The sequence below is a fragment of the Pholcus phalangioides genome, unplaced genomic scaffold, assembly GCF_987345545.1.
Source record: "Pholcus phalangioides strain wild (caught in Gottingen) unplaced genomic scaffold, Ppha-v1.0 ptg000015l_1, whole genome shotgun sequence".
NCBI lineage: Eukaryota > Metazoa > Arthropoda > Arachnida > Araneae > Pholcidae > Pholcus > Pholcus phalangioides.
In genome coordinates, this window is record NW_028301608.1 from 20,617,477 (window position 1) to 20,639,050 (window position 21,574).

Genomic DNA, 21,574 nt, shown 5'->3' on the forward strand with positions numbered 1-21,574 from the left:
GGGGAGAATGTAAATAAAACTCTTTCTCTCTCTCAAGGTAAGAACTATTAAACTCTGCTAAGTCAAATTTTATCAGTTCATAAATAACATTAAAATCAAGGCAAGCTGTGTATTTCACCCTTTAATTAACCATTTTAACTAATTTTGAAAAAGTCCACTCCAATTAATTAAATTGCATTGCTTCAATTAAAAATATGCTAACAGCACCCATTTACATTCGTATTTGTAAGAAAAAGAAATTCGATACGTTTTTATGTGTGTTGAATCACAGAGAGTTAGCCCTAAAATGATCGAATTCGTCGTTTTCGATTAACTGTTGAGGTAAGATGCTCAAAAATGAATAAATAAAATATTTAAAAAATTTTAACAACAGAGCCGAACATAATTAAATACTAGAACAGCTGTAACACTAAAGATTCATGTCATTCATCGACTAAAGTCGGGGTAGGACTTGAACAGGTGCGAGACGAGTGCAGTACCACTTAGCCGCAAAATGTATGGCTCTTCCTAACTATAAAATGTGATTAAAATATGTATATTCGTTACGTATTTATTTTTCAATTTGACGTGTGAATTTTGAGTTTAACTACTTCACAAATTTATAGCTTAAATGTCTATCGATTTATGGATACACCGTGTAAAATATCAGTCTCACGCTTCATCAATAAACGCACTGATACAGATAAGAGTCTTCTAGAAATTGTTTTTCGACTGGATTCCACACCCATGACTTTTAGTGAGAGTCCCCATACATTAATTTTATATATTAACTCTTTATAAGCGGCACAGTAGACATCACTAAACCCCCTCCCCCTTTAGAATCCCATATCTTTTAAACTAAATTTCCTTCCAATTTTCGGCAGGTGCAAACTAGGGGTGTAGGGAAAAGTGTGCCATTGAGAAATCAACTTTACAAAATATCCGGGCTTGTCAATGCTTAAATGAGAGGCCTTCAAAGAGGCGAGATATCTCGTCAATGCCGCTTAGACGGTTAAAATTTTAAAAACTACACTTTCGAAGATCTCAACAAACTTAATTTCTGTAAAAAAAATTAAGCAAATTAAGCCATATCTTGGACTTATAGGACAAAAAATTTCACTCCCCTGGGAGGGGGGGGGGGGCTTGTATGTATGTAATATTGGGGAAGAAGTAAAATTTTTCAATCGTAAGTGAATGTATATGCTGATTAAAAAATGAAAATAATATACAATATAAATAAAATTTTCATTAATCACCAAATTTCATATTTATAGCTTCAGTGATTTCGGCTCAGCAATGATTGCCCTTGTAGCCTTTGCGCCCCCTCCTGACCATTTTAGGGGTTGAATTTAGAAAAAACTCCTTCTTTATGTCATGAAAAAAAACGTCTTTATGTCATGAAATAAAATTACTAAAAGAAGTAAATGTTCAAAAGCATTTCAAAGTTTGGGGTTCAGTCAAAAATTTGAATGGCAGATGCTATTATTTTTTTCTTTCCCGAGAACCGATATGATATTTTTTTAGGTTATGCCGAAATCTTGCATATCATTCACCCCCGGTAGCGCGTGCGATAACATGCGATGACTTTGGCGATATTTTCGAAAGATAGTGAAAGCATTTGGCGAGAAACGAGATTCTTAGCAACCTCTCCCGCACAGAGCATGGTTTTTTTTTTTTTTACTCCTTACTCCGCATCTCATAATTATTGTCGGAGCTTTTGTCAACCGCACTGAAAGCTTTCCGAGCACGGCGACATAGTGCTATGTTCCATCAAAGATATGTTACTCTGTTTTGATTGTTAAAGAATCCAAACGTTAATTTTCATCCATGAATTACCAATTTCATCAAAAAGACAATTTTTCATTTGTCAGCGACGGAGAATTTCCAGATGAGTCGGCCTCGAGGAGAAGAGAGAAAAGCATGATCACACTTTAAAGTTTCCTCGAGTGTAAACACTAGGCAATATTTGTTTTGTTGGTTTTAAAGATCTATTCCTGGTGATTTTTTCATCGAGGGGGACGTTCGATGTCGAAAAAAAAGACGCAAAACATGTTTCGTTAGAAGGTCAGCTCTCGCCGATTTCTTCTCCTTCAGCTGTTGCGGGATTCTGAAACTGAAATATTTGAAGAAAGAAAAGAGATTAATAATAGCAATGGCACCTCGAGTTAGTCGCGAATATTGCTATAGTGACCCGGTGTTTTATTTCTTGGTGGACTTTCGCCATTACCGTCGAAGTTTCCGTCCTTACAAAAAGCCTGAACACAACAGCAAAGAAGCCGCAGAGCCCAACCTGCCATCGGAAAAGAGGGTCCTGGTCGTCCGGGCGAGACTCGTATCCCCATCGGTGAGTCACTCGTCATTGATTTTTCGTTCATCTATATCTCCCTTCTTTATTATCTAACCCCTCTCTCTCTCTTCGTCCTTTATATTCCTCCCCACGGAATTCATTTTAGAGCAAAATCGAATTCTCCTGCCCCATCAAAAAAAATAATAAAAAATTCCATAACTTTGCAAAACAAATTCTTTCACGAAATTTTTGTTTCGATATATTTTTTTTTTATAGTAGACTCACTAAGCTTATATTATGATTATTTTGGTCAAAAAATGGTTTTCAATTTCCCAGTTTTGATCGAATCCCAATTTCGAAATGAAAATATGTTTTCATTTTATTTATTTATAATTATCACCGAACTGATACATATATTACGGTAAATGTGATCATTTGATAATTATGCATAATTATCGGTTATTATACATAATGACTATTCGTCTCGATGAAGTTGATAAATTTCGCAATATCTATCACTTTTACCGATTACCAATAAATCCCAAATGAAGTTGGCAAGAAGTTTGATAAACATGAAAAAATCAGGAGGAAATATCATAAATTTAAACCATTAATCAGTTTGTCCTGTAAGTAATGGGCGCACTACACGTAATTCGGAGGCGCGCCAAAGACAGTTTCCGTATGGATAAAGATTTTTTTCTCGAGCCACCCCTGGACAGGGTCACCATATATAACAAGGTTTTTACCTTGCTTTTACAGTTCAAATCAAGTTTTCAAGAGCTAGGGCCCGCCCCTGCATTGGGTTTTGTTGTAAATGCATAGTGCACATAATGCAAATATATTAAGACATATAAAAAGCTGATAATCAAGCCTCTATGTAAGCATGTCAGTCTTTCACTTTTTACATTTAAATACAGTAGACTCTCGACCATCCGGCTCGTGACTAACTGGCCTCAGTACTATCCGGCCTAGTTAAAAATAATTATAATTCTCCATAACAAAGTGGTGAGTAATTTACTTTCCCAATGCGTTACAAGTAATCGTTTATCAACGAAATGCGTTAAAATAATTTTTGTAACGATTTAGCTTATTTTTATGTTTGTATTTTGTTTATTTTAGCCTTTTCCGCGGCTTAGTAAAAGTCACTAAACCTCACTTTTTATAATGAAGCAGGCTTTCTTCCGATTTGCATTAGGTGCAAACTAAAAGGTACAAAGATAAGTGATCCATTGGTAAATAAACTTTACAAAATGCACGAGCTTGTCAATGCTAAAATAAGAGTCTTTTAAGGAGGCGAGATACCTCGTCAGTGCCACCGAGAGGATTAAAAGACTATGAATTTATATTGCACAGTGTACATGAGCTTATGTTTTCTACAATTTAGTTGAACATTATGACATTTATCTTGAAATTTGTGCATTATTTTCATTCTCGGACTTTCTTTTTTTGTTGTAAATTTTTAAAACGTACAGTACAGCACATAAAATACACTTATAAAGTACTGGCCAGTACTAAGAGGTCAGAAAATATGAATAATATCGGGTTTCGGTATAAAAATGGTGTTTTCAATTGTATGGGTTAGGTAGAAAGTGAGCAACTATAGAACTCTGTGCTATCCGGCTTTTTTGTTATCTGGCCTGTCCTTCCGCCAAATTAGGCCGGATGATTGAGTCTACTATATTGGGTTTTTGTTTTACATTCATATTTTATCCTCTCGAATATTGCGTAACCCCGACGGCAATCTATTGGTTAGAAGTTCTCTCTGAATATGAACTTCTATAATTCTCTCTGAATATAAGTTGCCGTGCGATAAGTTAGTTAATTAGTCTTTCACTTGGTGAGGAAGGCATGGACACATCCTTTGGCAAGGGTCGCAAATTGCTCTTCCCTGATTTGAAAAATAAAGAAAACCGAATTTTTTTTACCATCAGTGATCGTAATTTGGCGTAGAGTGATTCAATGTCCCGTGGTATTTATTCCGAAACATCGCGTGGAAGATTTCACGCTCGAAATGAGTTCAGCTCTTTATTTTACAGCCCCATTGCAGAGAATAAAAGCAAAATGCAAAACCGCAATCTCGTGTTTTAAAACAAGATCTTTTTCGTCCTTCTCTCCACGTGACCCGATCATGAAACTCTTTGACTCACCTTCACGCGTGTATTTACGACAACGGATCGAATTCATTAAGTGACCATAAACAAGGGAATGTGAAAACTTCCGGGTTCTTCCGAACAGGTATTCCGATCCCTATCGAATACTTTTAACATATCACCGGGAACAACGAACGAGGGAACGACTCTTATTTTTTGGAGAAAAAAATAAATGAAACAAGGTGAAATAAAAACGTCTTAACACTCTCACTAATCTCTCATCCCTTTGCTTTGGCATCTCCTTTATCCAATTCACTATAAAGATAGGCTTTAAACGCGGAAGGAATTCAGACTGGGTTCGTTCTTTTTTGGCTCAATATCTGTTTCATTCCTTTCGCGTTATGTATCCATTAATTATTCGCTTAAAGTTACTGTGATTGAAATCCTTGATAAGTGATGATAACATCTCCATTACGGATCTCGGTTCATGTATTATGGATGGCATTAAAATAGCAGCTATTTTTATCGGCGATCAGATTTAAATTATGCTCTTGGAAATTGGTTTTTTATCCTCTTCTTTTTTTATATTATGATCTTTACAGAATCAATACGAGTCTTCGTTTTATGAGCGAAGAGGTCGATGTCTATTTTCCATGTCTCAATCAAGATAAGCCTTGGTATTTGCTCAAGAATAAATTTCTTTTGTTTCTAAATGCTTTTAATTTCGAAGGAAAAAATATTTTACAAGCTTTTGCGTTGCATACAGCGAATGTTCTTTATTCATTATGAATTACGATGATCAAAAACGACCATCTAAATTTATGAATTTCCAGATCTTCTAATCCATTGTTTCCCAAGGTGGGGCAATATTACTCCCTGGGGTTGATGGAGTAGTCCGGGGTGGGGGGGGGGGTCTGTAGAAACTCTGAGCGTAACAGGATCCTATGGGTTGACTTAAGTTGGCGGGGGGCGATGAGAACAAAAACATTTCTGAAGAAGGGGACGGTAGAACAGAAAGTTTCGGAACTTCTGGTATAACCGGTGATTATATTATCTGACGAATTCCCGCAACGCAAGCTCGTCATTCGGGGAATTATATGGCAAAATAAAAATATAAGAGTGGCAAGAAGAAAAACCAAATGTTTAAGATTTCCAGATCGGAAAAGTACAATGTGAAACGTGCTGGCGTACGCAAGGGTTGTTTTCGGGTTCACCCCTGCCTCTCTGAGTCGCGTGGGAATCGTGATGGTCTCGCATCCCGAGGACCCGGGTTCGATTTCATCAGGCGGTACAGTGGTGATCGGCTGAAGTTAGTTTTTTGTGGTTCCCAACTTCGAGGCGCGAATGTGAGCTGATCTCGTTGTTAAAAAGTTGCGCCAAAGAGAGCAACAAACCTACTAAAACGGTACAATATTCAATCATTACACTTTATTTGTGATTTGAAGTGTAATGATTGACCGGGAGCACTGAAAATCCAAATGCAATACTACTGTATATACGTACTTTTTCTTGCTGTTAGGTACATGCACACTTCCGGTACAATTCACTCGGCAGTAAGCAAATTGCCCTGCGCCCGAGTGGTGCAGTGTTAAGATGGTCGTGTTCAATTATGAAGGTTACCATCAAGGTTCATGTGTTCGAATCCAGGCGAGAAACACGTTCTTTACCTACCGAGCCTGGGGCGATCACCGATAGGTGGTGCCTTCATTTCCACCCAACTCTACTGGTTGGAAATTGCCGTATGGCGATGTATACGACCGGAGTTGGCGTGCTTTAAAGTAGTAAGCAAATTGCTCATGTCGTCAGACCAGAGCTGCGCTCACAGTTTGAAGGAAAGTAAGCCCACCACTTTCTTTTCCTTTGAGATTATGTTTTTTTTTTCTTCTGCATTTATTAGAAAATGAAATAACACCCCCGCCTCTTAGAGGAGAAAATATGAACCCCCTTCACCCCCCCCCCCGAGAAAATCCTACTCACGCTACTGCAGTGTTTCTCAAAGTTTGTGTCGCTGCACCTAGGGGGCGTCGCAGAGATAAAGATATTGATTTGCGTGCCCATTTATGCTTTGACGTGGTTCTTTTATATGGGAAAACATCTATCAAATTATTCCGGGGAGAGCAGATGAACCATGAATTGGGAATGAGCATCGTGGGTGACAAAAGTTAGAGAACCATTCCTCTACTGGAAAATGCAACTGAAAAATGACATCAATTTATGATCTTAAGCCGTTTCCATTTGAATTCGCAATGCTCTGACAATCGTACAATATATAAATTTGCATAATTACTGTCATTATTTTCGGCGTTGTACTTCGTGTGAAAGAATGAGCAATTTGAGGTTGTGTTAGACTTTTTTACCCCAATGAATTAACGTTATATAGAGTGCCTCTTCTTGCACGATAGTGTTGATTGTAGAATTGTTTGTTTATCTAATTAACATTTTTCGTACCGCTAACCGAATTGAATACAATATAATTTATTTATATTCGCTCTTATTCTCCCGAAATGAGGATGATAATATCGTAATAGATTCTCATTAGGCCACTGAATATCGTTTTTATTTTTCTACTTCTCGATCTTTTGTACCGTGTGCGCTTTCGGCCTTGCCCTTAACAGGGAACCGTTACAAATTGCTGCGTTGAGAACTCAAAGGCCTTAATCATTTCATCTGGTGTTGTGATTGACACTGAGTGTTTAACTAACTAGGTTTCTAGAACGCTAGAGCTTTTCTGGTTACAATGATAAAACTCATCTGAAGGGAAAAGTTTTATTTTTCTTCTTCTTCCTGTCGTTGTTTATGAATACAATCGTAGACAAACATCGTTAGTTTGTGACCTATGACTCTATTGATCTAAAAACAAAACGAGGCATTTGCTTTGCAGATGACTTTCACTATCATCCCATCAAGGAATATCTACGAAAACCATCGTTTTACAAATGAAGCTTTTTTTCCATTCCGATAAACGGAACGAAAGTATTTCTTCTCGGTAATAAATAACGTTGACCGCTTTTCGATTCCTTATTTAACGGTACATTCATCCCATTAAAGTCATTGGATAACGTATCAAAAACGTTTTTTATAGTGAACAGTATTTCAGGGAAAACTTATTATAATAAGAATGTCCATGATTTATGATATGCAGAAGAAGGGATGACCTCGTGAACTTTTTTTCATAAAATATGATTTCCAAGCATTTCTGCATAACTTTTGCTTAAAAACCCAATTAATGTCCTACTCAATAATATACAATAATACTATTATATGATGACATCATAAAAATTTTATTAGCAATATTTTATAACAATAAAGCGTGGAATGTTAAATATTTTACAGCGCTACCTGTGAGTGAAATTTGAATTTTTTTTTCTAATTTATCAAGAAAATATCTAGGCCATGTGTTAAGTATTTTAGTGCAAACCGCACCTTTTATGTCGATTGGTTGATTTGTTATTAGTTTGTAAAACGTGTCCAGGACTAGATTTATTATGAAATTTAGTTTCGTATAAATTGATATTAATGAAAAACACATCGAAACAGAATCAAAACTAATGTTATTGTTCAAGCACAAGGTAATGATAATTAAATACCGCATTTACCCCGAAAATAAGAATTAATAGGTCTTAATTTTAGCTTCAAAAGATACATTAGGTCTCATTTTTGGGTTATGTTCTATTTTTCGATTTACAATATTTACATTAGCTATCTGCAAATATCTACGAATTTTGTATTCCATTTGCCGAGAACCATTTGCCGTAATATCTATTGTCCATCAAGAGAGCTCTCCTAAAATGTTCTGTCTATGGGGCCTGCTCCCAGCGCATTGGCAATACAGCGGTCACTGATTTGATCCCTGGGTAGGCCCCATGCGTTAAGAAGGCTCTGCTTTCAACAGGGCCGCACTAGATGCTTGGTCAGCCGGAACAAGCACGCATTTTGGCGTCCCCCTGTAATGTTGAAGGAAATGTTAAAGGATAAAATTGGCGCCTCTTCTGATCCTCCAGCCCCCCCCCCCCCGGTTGTGGCCCTGGTTTTCAATAGCTTGTTATTGTATATAAGTTCACATAGGGAACAATTCAAAAACCTGGAATTCTTTTATAACGAAATTTCTTTTTAACGAAGTTATTTTTCCGGTCTCTTGGAGTTCGTTATAACGGGATTCGACTGTATTAACCGATGTTTTTAGTTAAATTGAATATTCCTTTAAGTATTTCACATCTGAGTTTTAGTATTGTATACAATTATTACATATTATATTATAATCTGTCATCAAACGATGGGTATCTTGTATTCAATATGTTCTTTTTAACCCGTTATTAGGTCTGAACTGATTTTTTTTTCCACATGACTGCTTTCAGAGTGTATTTGTTCTGATGATAGCGGCATTTTTTTTACGTGAGCGTTGATTTTGTCTTTGGTTTACTCTGATTTATTCCATATGTGCTGATCAGAAACATACAATTATCGAGCCATACACCTTTAAACGTTTACAAGAAAGAAGTAATCGCAAATGCCCTATAATGTCATTCTCCACAGGTGGATGATGTTAGCAACACCGATTTCACTCTTCTAACATGAAAGAGAAGAAGCTGTTTAATTTTGAGCGAGGAATAAATCAGGGCTGAGGCACTCGTGAGATTTAGCCTGTTGTCCTTGAACGGTTTTTCAAGCGTATATATGCGTACACTTATAGCGTAATGAACGTGTTTTCTCTTGTGCGTGTAATATTCAACGTGCTTGGTTCGCGACCTTCCGAGCTGTAATTCAATACAACCAGCTGTCCTGGACGGCGAGGAGAACAGGCCCTTCTATTTTAAAAGCATGTAATTTTTTTTTTCAGCCACCCACGTTTTATATGATGATTAATTGATACCGTAATTGACTTACATTAATTTATGATGCACGAGCTAGATTTTGTATTAGGAATTTTGAATTTTTTACATAATCTCTCAGACGCGTTATCACGTTCGAAAATCTCTGTTGGCTCGAGATCAAGGCCGAGAATAAAAAGGGAAATACAATTACACATTATTATGTAAATAAATTTGAGTTTATTCAATGCAAATGTGGATCGATGTTAGAATAAAAACATCGTTTATCGTTTCTTTCGGTTTTTTTATTAAAAAACATGCGGGTTCTAAAGAAAAATGTAGAAATGATTTTAGGTAGCATTTCTCAGCCTTATTTGAACCCAAGGGTCAATAAAATGTCTGAAACAGTTTGACGAACCACAAATTACAGCGAGAGTCTCCAACCCATCGCCCGCGGGCCAAATGTGGGCCCCTCTGAGCCTTTCTCCGGTGTGGCCACCGATTTACTTCCAAAAAATTATTACTTTAGATAGAAAAACAATTAAATTCCAAAGAAACAAAACAAAATCGTTAAAGAGATCTGGCTACTGAAATTTGTACTGCTACATTTAGAAACTGTAAGATACTTTGCAGTAATGCTGTGCATTTAATACACGAAAAGGGCCGTCACCGTAACGAATTCGGAGGACCCTGAGCTAAAACAGTTTTTAAGGTTTATGTTATTCTTATTGGCTATACTGTATATCTCGAGAGTCCAAATGTGGCATCCAAAAGGTATAGCCTACATAATTACAAAATTTAAATAAATGCTGAAAAACACCTTAATGAATGAAATAATTTGAGACTTATTGAAGAATAATGATTTCATAATTGATGAAAATTTACGGTTAACGAAAAATATAGTTACAGAATTTACTGAAAGAAATAATTGCAGAATTATATATAGATATATATATACTGATAGAAATAATTTCAGAAGTATTGAGAATAATTTCACTATATTGTCAAAAGTAATTTCAGAATTGCCAAGAGTAATTTTAGAATTGCCAAGAGTATTTAATGAAAAAAAATTACAATTTTTGAAAGAAATAATTTCATAATTGATGAAAATTTAAAATAAGTGAAAAATAATTTCAGACGTACAAATTTTTCAGATTTAGCAAAAGAAATAATTGATTGAAAATAATTAATTAAGGGCAATTACTTACAAATAAATAAAAATTCAATTTAAGGAAAGAAATAAAATCAGAGTAAATAAAATTGTTCACAATATATTTTGATAGCCTGGTTTAGCTACCGAGAATACCACAGTATGATTGGGGGGGGGGGTGTGGGCGGACTTCATAGAAAGTCTAATTTGGTCCGCAATGTTTTGAAAGGTTGAGGACCCCTCTGGCTTACAGTACCAAGCAAGTGACCCCACGTCCCGTAAATTACGGGACTTTTAAATGCAGGAATAAAATAAAATACGCACTTAGGAATGTTCTATATTTTAAATCAGGGCCGCAACTAGATACTTTTTCAGCCAGGGCAAGAACGCATTTTGGCATCCACGTGCAATGAAGAAGAAGCAGTTAAAGGGTGCATTCGGCGCCCTCTTCCATCCAGCGCCCGGGGCACAAGACCAAGTTTGCTCCCTCCTAGTTTCGGCCCTGTTTTAAGTGATATTGTATATCTCTCTCGTTGAGATATGATTACCCCATAATAAAGTCTAATTTTCTATAATAAACTGAACTGAATAAATTTCATTCAGTTTGATTTAAATTACCAAGTCTGCCTGCGGACTACCTGCGCCATCGTCGCGAACCATAGGTTGAGAAACGTTGATTCAAAGAATATAAAAAAAAAAATTGATCGAAATGAAACGAGTTTTTGCGCCATCTGTTGTTCATAAATGCAACCTCAGTCCTTTGTTTTATTTTTAATTCCCGCTGGTGCCGAGTTCGTTGAACTCTTTTTTTTTTTCTTCCCCCATTTCTTCCCTAACGTGGGTGAATGAATCATGCACCCTTTTGTATTATGTGCACCAGCCCCATCACCACATCCATCTCTGGTCTTCTTTTTATTAGTAGTAGTAGTATTATTATTAATGCTAAATACTTCTGGGTATTTTAATTTGTTCGGCGCGTTTTGAAGTTATACTCGTACATAACACATTGTCAAGTCGAAAAAATGTTCCTGCAGTGGTTAACATCAACAGCTGATGAGGAGGAGGAATAACCCGCGTCGACAAACAGTCATGCTCTGGAACTTTGTTTTCGTGGAGACAAAAACAAAGTGACTTATGAAAAAAGACTTCCTTCCCCTGATACGAACAGAAATAGAAATGTTAACTTTAGCTCGGGGGAATGATAAACTCAAGACACACAAACTTTCCATCTTCTCTATTCCTCAAGCATTAGTATAAATGCGTGTTCTTGAGAAAGTCAGAGATATTTACGGATAACCGAATGCGTGTACGTCATTTCTCTCATGTTGTTATTTATTGTATCACCTCAAGAGCTGTGACTATTACCACACCAGAGCTAAATCAAAACATCTCGCTAAATAACTGCAAGTTGTTGATACAGCACTAAATTTACGCTGGTCTGAGAATGTTAAAGAAACATACTTATACCCTGGGATCGTTAGTACACTATTTCTTTAACGTTTACTCACCCTTTATATATAAGAAAGAGAAATACCCTCTAACAAATGACAAATTCTAAACGGTGAGAAATTTCTTGAACTAGATGCGGGTTAACACAGAGAAACTCTTTTCCAATGTGACCCAGAATAAAAAGCTTCAAAATATATATTGCTTGCTATTATTATATAAGATATAAATATTAATAAAAATTAAATATAATAATATCAAATATTTTCATTTAATAATAAAATATATCTTAACTAATACGCGAATCATGAACTCTTAAACCGATATAAATCTACTACAAGTATTTTTCATTCCTATAGTTTAAATTTAAATTAAATTTAAACGGGACCATGACCATATCTTCTTTACCGATTGTGACAAAAAACTCTTTCTAAATACACATGCACTTTTAATTTACACATACTCTCTTGTCTTTCTCTTCATACGTAGTCTCCGTGGCTACAGTTTGTAAGCCAGCAGATGGCTCCCTTGAGCCAGGCCCGGGAGAAAAAGTTTAATTCTGGTAATTCTGGTCATTCCTATAGTGATGATAAAATTCTACACAGTATCTTTCTCGAAAAGTATTCGAAGATAATTGAAATTCTGCGGCTGATTCTAAAATTGAAATCGATTTTGAAGAAATATTCTAGTAAAATGAGAGAGATAATATATATCAAACTAAGGTATATATGAAAAAAACCAACATTGTATTTGTACGATCCCGAATCAAAAAATGACAGTTAATAAATATTTGCGTCTCTTTCTAATGTATGCCAGGATATTCCCCCAATTATTTGAATGGAAATTGCTCGAGGAAATGTGTAATTAAACTTCTTGATTTATGCTATTTTTACAATCATCATATCAATTTTGAGACTGATTTTGTGCATAAAAAAAACAGCAAAAATAACGAATTTAAATCATCGATATCTCCACAAATTTTCCTTTAAAAATATATTGAAATTTTTTTTACAAAAACGGATGTGAATTGGTGCTGTTAGCATATTTTTAATTGAAGCATTGTATCAAAACAGCAATTTAGTTAATTAGAGGGAATTTTTTAATTAGCTAAAATGGTTGATTAAGGGAAAATATGCAGCTTACCTACATTTTACTATCATCTATAAACAGGTAAAAGTTTGCTTAGCAAATTTGAATAGTTTCTTCTTGAATTCCGTCAAGTCTTCTAATTCTTAGTGCACAATTTTGTAAATTTCTTGGAAGACGTAAAATTTCAGCAGCTCTTGAAACGGACACTGATAAGGAATCAACTCGTTCTAGATAAGTAGTATTACATTTATAGAAGCTTATTTTGGACTGAAATGACAGTCGAAGGAGTACTTTCTAAAGAAATTAGTATAACTGCCAAAAATTTCGACCGTGAATATACCGTGCATATTCAAATATACACAGGACCATAGAGGGTTAAGGGAAAAATTTCTATCCGCGTATAGTAGAAAGATGCGCAAGTTCTACAAATTTTTTTCTTGATTGGGGGACCGTATGTTAATATTATACATTTACCCCATTTATTTACCCCCATTACGGAACTGAAACTACCAAATCTCGATTTACCTCTTTTTGTTCATATTTTACTACAATTCTTTTAATCCACCAGAGAATTTATTTTTCCTTTTCGGACATTCTTCGCAAAACACCTAATATATTTAGTTGTTATTTATTTAACGTGAACAAAAAATACTAAACACTGAAATAAGAAGTACAGTAATGTATAATATCAAATAATATTGGATTAAGAATTTAATTAAAGTTGAGGCCAATGCCTGAAGATACCTAAAAACAAAAATACTGTATGTAGGTACGGAAACACATACCTGATCTTCTTTGTTTACCGTGATCTTCTTATTATAACTTCTACGCATCCTTTGTTTTGCTTTTCTAATGTACCGAAAATAAATAAATTTGAATACAAACGCTTTTCCCACAAAAAACGCAGGTTTTACTTTGACTGTGTTTTTTTCTGTCTTAGACTTCTCTTTTTTTCCATTTGCCGACCATTTTATTCTTCACAAAAATGTACAAGAAAAGATATGATCGTGATTAAAGCATTCGCAGCATATACTTCTTTAATATCATTCTTGTAGTAGTTGAAATATGAATATAATATTCCATTTTGTATCATAAAATGATCTATCTATTACACATAAGATATGTAGAAAAAGAAAGAAACGAATGGATGTGCCGCCTTCGAGGACAGCTTTTTTTTTTTAATCTTACGAGGTTTTATTCATGGTGATATCACGACTATTTTCTTTAACATATATCACCACGCATTTAACTCATGATGCCTATTCCTTCCATACATATTCATGGTTTAGAATTTTGTATAATGCGCATATTGAATGAACACTAGAGTCTCGCGGACAAGGTGAATCTTTTTCGAGTTAGTTTTGGTATCGGTCGCTCAATGATCATGTTGTGAAGTAAGTTATCCTCGTAGGATAATGTGCGTTGAATTTCTCCGCGTTGGGTTTTGGCCTCCACGAATACTTTCCGCAATCCAGGTTAGTGTGTTAATGTGTTGTGTCAAAGTATCTTGATCTTTGTTTTAGGCTCACTGAAAATTAACATGGGAACCGTGATCTAAACACAGTTAGGAACGTCTCGTTCTGTATAAGCTTGTCTAATTCAGCTTTGGGATTTGCGGGAAATTCACCGCCAGGAAAATTCACAGGCAAACGGTTCACCGACAACAGTTCATCATCAGTGAGTGAGTTATTGAGCAAGTGAGTGAATGTGCGAGCGTGTGAGTGACCAGGTGATTAGGCAAGTGAGTGAACATGTGAGCTAGGGAGAGATCGAATGAGTTGGCGAATAAGGTAGTCAGTGAGTAAAATGAGTGAGTAATATGAGTTGTCGAGTGAGTAGTCAGTGAGTGGGTGAGCTACAAAGTAAGTAAGCGATTGAGTGAGTGACCGTATGATTGACCATATGAGTATGAGTGGGTGAGCGAGTGAACCATATGTGTGACAAACTGAATTAATGTGTGAACAGATGAATGGGGGGTGAGTGAGCGATTGAGCGAATCAGTGATCGTATGAGTGGGTGAGTGACAGATTGAGTGAATGAGTGACAGAGTGGGTGGGTGACATATGAGTGACTCATTCACTCACTAACTCCTTGACTAACTTGATCAATAATTCGCTCAATGGCTCACTCACCCACTTACTCACCGTATCACATTGTCGATGAATTTTTTGTAGGTGAATTTTTTCTTAGCGGTGTGTTGTCATGTCGGTGAATCGCGTCACGGTGAATTCTCTTTTCGGTGAAGTGTTGGTGAATGAGTTTTCCGCACCTGCAACGTTCGTCCTTAGCTGAAGACTGTCGAGATTCAGATTCGGGAGCATTTCAACATTCGATTACGATGGCGACTGTTTTCGTTATAGATGCGATGTGCATCTGTGTGATACCTTCATTTTATGCGTACTATAGCTGATTAAGCTGGAAATTATATCTAAAGGCAATTCCGAATGCATGTTTGTTTTCATGCCTCTCACTGACATTCCAAACCAGGCTGCGTTTCTATAATTTCTTCCTAACTTGTACGCTATTCGGATCGATAGTTGCGAGACTTTTGACCGGGTGGAAAACTGACCACAATGGGCCGCTTCACCCTGGTTCAATGCCAATGTCATGGATCCTTTGAACTGGTATCTAACCACTATGGTTCGCATTCTTCGGACAATGTAGTTCGTTATACACGTCAGCTGGCGAGTAAACGGCGGATTGATAAATAATAATACAAAAAAAAAAAAAAAAAAATACTTGGTGTGCTGTTTACGCGGGTCTGGTTTCTACCGTCTGTTGCATTGCTTCTCCGTTCATGGTATGTTTGCTCCATTTTTCTCCCCTCCTTTTTCTGATCCTGACTATAGTCTGGTGGTTCTTTTCAGTTATAAGACCCAACGGTTGTTTTTGTTGTTTTCGGTCTCGTTCCCACAGCCTTGCATTGTGCATGTATATACGTATTCGCATAGCGGCCGTTGAGAATTCACGTATCTTCTGCAGCCACAATTCAATATGTGATGTATGAACCTTAAATTTGAGGCGCAAAGTTACCGTTTTATTTCTCGAAATTCTTAATTCATGTTCAAATATCGTGTGAGATAAATTCATCTCCAAAGATTCCCCGGAAAGAACACTCACCTGACAATTTATCGCTAAGGAGTAAGTGACATGATGAGTGAGTGGATGAGCAAGTGAGTGAGCAAATTGATTGAGTAAGAAAATTAATGCGTCAGCGAACAGATGAGTATATGAATGAGTAAATGAGCCGGTGAATGAGTGAACGAGCAGATGAGCGAGTGAGTGAAACACTCATACGATCACTCATTCAATCGCTTATTCACTCTATAATATTCACACAATCCCTCACCCACTCACTCAATACGGTCACTCACTTGTTTCTTCATTCACTAGCGTATTCATTAGCTCATTCATCAAATCATTCGGTCGCTTACTCATTCACTCACTTGCTCAATCACTCGGTGACTAACTCACTGGTGACGAACTTTAGGCAATGAATTATCCCAGCAGTGATATTTCCGTCGGTGAATTTTCCGCAAATCTTCAAACCTAGACATACTGCTCAAGTTGTTACATAATGGCTTTACATTAAACATCAAATACATCATGAACTTTATCTGTAATGAAAAGCCATTATGTATTGTTAACATTTCAAAATATGAATCGCATCACACTTTTTCTTTTGAATCTTTGGGCTTCCTTTTTGAATATAATAACGTGAAAATTGGCATAATTAAAACAGCCTAATCTCACAAGCATTCATCTAGTTTCGTTTTCCTCGTCGATTCTGAAGTGTTATCGGCCAATTGAGTTCAGAAAGTAAAAGCTGAGAATATAACATTTCAGAGGGGGGCCAAGCAGGTGATAACACTTCCTGTGTTATTTTCCCCCCGTCTTTGTTCTCTTGTTATCGAAATCGTGTGTGTGATGTCTATCTCTCTCTCTCTATACATTTTCCTAACAGTTCATTTACCTCAGTGTCTATACGAACCACATAAAATAATAAGGTGCTGCAGCGCGATCAGTTTCTTCTCTGTGTAAATATGTTATGTGTATACCAAGCTCTTGAAACTTCAGGGAAGCCGGAAATCATGGAACGTGCATTTTTCATTTCATTCACATCTTCCACACGATTCTCAAATATTATACAATCAGTTAATTTTTTTTTTTTTTTGAAGATATGTGGTTTGTCACGCAACTCTACAGGGTGCATAAGAAAGTCCCTTTGCCCTGGAATAACTCGCGAACCGTTGATCCTAGAGGCATACTTAAAAAGTAACCTAATAACGTGTAGGCCTGAGATATACGGAATGCGTATGCAAGGGGTTGTATAGTTATTAAAAGAAAAGAATTAACTTTTTATTTGGTCACAAAAAACCAAATTTAAAAAAAATGTTTTTGACCCGTTTCTCCTAAGGCAAAAAAAATCAAGTTAAAAATCAAGTTCTTAAAAATCAAGTTTTTAAGTGCAAAGTTCGCTGAGGTATTTGAATTAAAAAAATCACTGAAAAGGTGGGGAAGAATAGGATAATGAGCTTGTCCGTTAGGGGTCATTCAAGTATTACGTCAGCATTGAGGGTGGGGGGGGGGGGATTAGGATTTGCTGACTTTTGATGGCGAAGGGGGAGGGGGGCTTGAAGGTTGGTTACGTCATCAACCACCCCTTTTTTGAAGATATGAAATATTCTAAGTCCAGAAAAAACACGAACGATTATGATAAAATATAAGTATACTGCCAATAAAGAAATTATGTTTGTCTCATCTAAGTATGGATAGCTTCTCGATTTATTCTAATATGTTTATCGTGCTTCTTTTTTTAAACGTGTCAGTTGTGTTTGAATTCAAGACCCCCCGGAGACACTCATAGTCCATCCTATCCACCCCGTTGAAATTTTAACCATTTCAATCAAATCCCCTTCCCCTCTTATATGTATTTTCTTTGGGCATAGTTACTAAATTAATTCACCCCTTTTCTTTGAAACTTTCATATCCATCTTTGGACGGGGGATATTAAAGCACCAGTATGTAATACTCACTAATTTTCATGATATGTCTACGAAATTTATATTTAAACTTCCTGTTAGATAGTTTGAAAAATACGATTATTGTGTGACTTTGGTGTAGTCGAATTTTGTTTCAATGAACTATTTCCAACACATAACCCTTTCATTAGTCTTCTGAAGGTTTTTTCTCTGTTGCATAGGTAGCACACTTTCCCTGAAAACAACTTGTGGGTCGCGACAAAAGTCTGAGTCGCAGAAGAAGCTTCTGAGATGTTTCGTACAAATCCTCTTACAGTCCTGTTCTGTTATAAATGCTCTCTCATTTGCGCCACTCATTTTACAAAATTTGAAAATCAAGCAGATACATGGGTCGCGAAGTTGATCGTGTTGCTGATTTTGGGTCGCAGGTAGGAAAAGGTTCAGAACTTCTGTTTTATATAGGGTGTTGTACCACAAATTCAACGCCTTATTTTCCTCGTCCGAACCTTGATAAATATCGATTACCGTTAGGACAACGACCGGGAATAAGAGGAAAAAAAGTACCCTTCTGTCAAGGTTCCAAAAAATATTTGTTTTCTTCAGACCAAAAATTATACGACGTCGCATACGTTTCAGTTCTTGGGGTAGCCTATCCACTGGTAAATACTGCAATATCGCTCCTTAACTTTAGGCCCCTTTGAACTTTACGGCTAGTTACGCACCAGTACCTTCACTTTCTCTATAAACGAAGGGGAAATTGCACAGGTGAACAATAGTTTTCTTCATCCAAAAAAAAAAAAAAGTGAAAAAAAAGCTGAGACACCTTAGGTCATAGACCCCAAACTATAATAGTTATGTGTAATTTAAAGCACAAATTTTGAAGGGAAAAAATGTACCTTCCGTGATGTAAAAGAATTTTAGAAGAATTCTAGGTCCTCAAAAAAAGAGTAAGCTTGTGCATGTGTGTATTGTATTACTCCCCTTCTGCCTTGTTGCTAAGGGAAATGAGCCCTGCAGTCACTGTATTTATGTGCATGTGCTGTGCTGCAGGTTCATAGAAGGGATTCGTACAGGAGGAGTGAGAGTGAAAAAAAAAAAAAAGGTTGAATATTTAAAATTCACTGGAAACCCGGAACAAGTGCCAGTGGCCCCCTACTGGGCCCCTCTCTAAAGCATACACAAGGGGTTTTCCCCCCGCTGAATTCTTTCATCACCGTGAATCAGAACGGGGTAGTGCTTCGAAATCTCGTTTTCCGTACTCACACTGGGGACTTATGAATCTCGTCGAGTGGAATTTGCCTTTATCATGAGATTCCCCTGGCAATAAATTCACTGAATATGCGAAAAGATTGCGTTACTTTTACTTTCATTTACGTCTAGAAGCTACTGTGGAATTTCGATATAACGATAATCTGCGGACCAAGAATAAATATCGTTGTAAAGGGGTTAGGTTAGCTATGGGGCGTTGTCATCGAGAGGTAGCATTATCATCAGGTGCGTCAAATTTATGCTCTTAAGTTCTTCCGAATTTGCGTTGTTAGTGTCAGCATAAATTGCATTTATACGTACCGCGTTCCCCCACATTATCTGGCATGTCGTAAAACTTGCAACACATAAACTTATTTACACTTTAGCAACTTTAACGGTCTCTGACTTTTTTTTTTCTTCTTTTATTGGCATCTTCACTTGATTTTAACAATTTTTTCAGCTGTAATTTCTTGGAAACTTCACTTGTCTCAGATAATTTTTTTTTGCAATAACTGCCAACTTTATTTGCATTTAAAACATTTTTAGCGCTAATTGGGGATTTCCCGTGTTTATGTGAAGGAAATATGTTTAGCCTAGGCATTTATTGTGTTGCGTGCATTGGTACTTTTCTACCAGAACATCTTCCGCGAGCCGGATGGAACCCCTTGGCGGGCCGAAGGTTGTTCACCCGTGCTTTAAGGGCTATGCGTGCAATCAGAACACACATCCCTGGATGTACCGATTCGTTAGAAATTCCGCAGAGGAATGAGTGCGAGGTGCATGTACGGCTAAGTAGTAGTGCAATTTTTAATTTTTTTTTGCTTCGCTTATTCTAATTTTAAACACGTGATCAAATAATACAAAAATACTTCCCCTTTCTACTAATTTTTCCATTTAGCTGATCTAATCTGTGAGAACGAATAGCATTAGCATCCGCATTTTCAATAAACCAAGATCAATAGTAGATAAAGTAAACGTGAAATTCTATCTGTCTCCAATGTATAGTACGTAAAACACAAAGGCTTCTGAAATGCAAGGAACAGACAAGATTCACATGAGCCAATTCAACTGATTCTTAGAGCCTAGAAATTTAAGAATTTTTTGGAATTTGTGCACCGAATTTCCCGGCGTGCTCTCTCGATGTTTTCCGGCATGCCAGCTAATGCGGGGGAAATACGGTATTTATTCGCACAAAGAATTCTAATTCATAAATAAAATTCATTTTGTTGCTTCACCCTGTATATATAAAGCAGTTTCCTACACAATACTTTTGTGTCTTTACACAAACATAAAGTAACTCAACGGCAACTCCGTTAACATCACTTTCGGGGAGCGTATACCGCGATGTCATTAAATATCCTTAAAGAACTAAAACTGATGAATAATGAATAAAATAATATATAATAAAGTAATGAATAAATAATAATGAAAAAAAATATATTAAAGGGGATTTTGTGAGTGAAGTGGTTTTGAAATCGCTCAAAAAAAATATAGTTATGGAGGGATTTATAGTACCGTGTTTCCCTGAAAATAGTCCCTAGCATGATTTTTCAGGATACTCCTAATATAAGCCCCAGTTTAAATCGCCAATCATTTATATTATGATGACGGATGTACTGAGCCTAAGCAGACATCCTTGGGCAAGAGGTGAACGCCTACGTAAACAGATAAATTTGAGACTTCGGCTGTTATCAGAGGAAACGAAGAAAATTTTTGCTCACACGCGTTTCTGATGATAAATAAAAAAGCAACATATTTTGATCTACAACATACAACATGACGTATTTCGGCTGCCCAATGAATACCGTTTTCATGAACAAACAGCCGGTGCAGTTCGACGCTGAGGACCAAAAGAAGTGACAAGTATTTCTCCAGCCGGTATTGACTCATCGCCTCGTTAGGTACTAAAAAAATCTAAACATGAACTTCTTGTTTACTTAAAATGACGATACCCAAAAGAAACGTTTTATGAAGTTCAGCTTTTGCAATTTTTTGTCGGTTTCTGTGTGAACATCATTCAAAAATGCCTTCGAAAAGAAAGCTTCAACCGAAAAATAATCCATGGCCTGATTTTTCAGGATGCTTCTAATGTAAGCCCTACCCCGAAAAAAAGCAATAGTACATTTTTTTTGAAGCAGAAATAAATGTAAGATTGGCCTTATTTTCTGGGAAACACGATAGTAGTAGATACCTTTGTATCGAGAGGAGTTCTACATTGGACTATAAGCGATTACATACCAGATTTGAAAAAAATATTGTTGTAGAGGGATCTATCGTTATACCGAGTATCGTCGTAGAAAGGTTTCACTGTATTTCGAGATTTTCATCTGGCATCGAAACTAGATAATTCATTGCTCATTTTTTTCTTCACCTTTTAAATGTGGATGATTCACAAAGCATGTGCTTTTCCCCGATTTCCAAGATGTTGCACGACCTTCATTTCTATCAGCGGTAAACATGGTCGAATTGTCTAATGAATGTCAAAATGTCGGTTT

At 36.4% G+C, this 21,574-nt stretch overlaps 1 protein-coding gene across 3 annotated transcripts in view; it reads left to right on the plus strand.

The window, feature by feature from the left end:
- Positions 1 to 21,574, plus strand: part of LOC149075648 (BTB/POZ domain-containing protein 3-like) — a 96,525-nt gene that overhangs the window by 54,471 nt on the left and 20,480 nt on the right. The window contains exon 1 of one of the 3 annotated variants that reach the window (XM_089243129.1): positions 1,659 to 2,323. The exons of the other annotated variants lie outside the window; for them this stretch is intronic. Coding sequence (XP_089099255.1) covers positions 2,132 to 2,323 — 192 coding nt within the window. The 5' untranslated portion in view covers positions 1,659 to 2,131. Of the gene's footprint in view, positions 1 to 1,658; positions 2,324 to 21,574 lie in introns of those variants that run through there. 3 annotated transcript variants of the gene reach the window in all.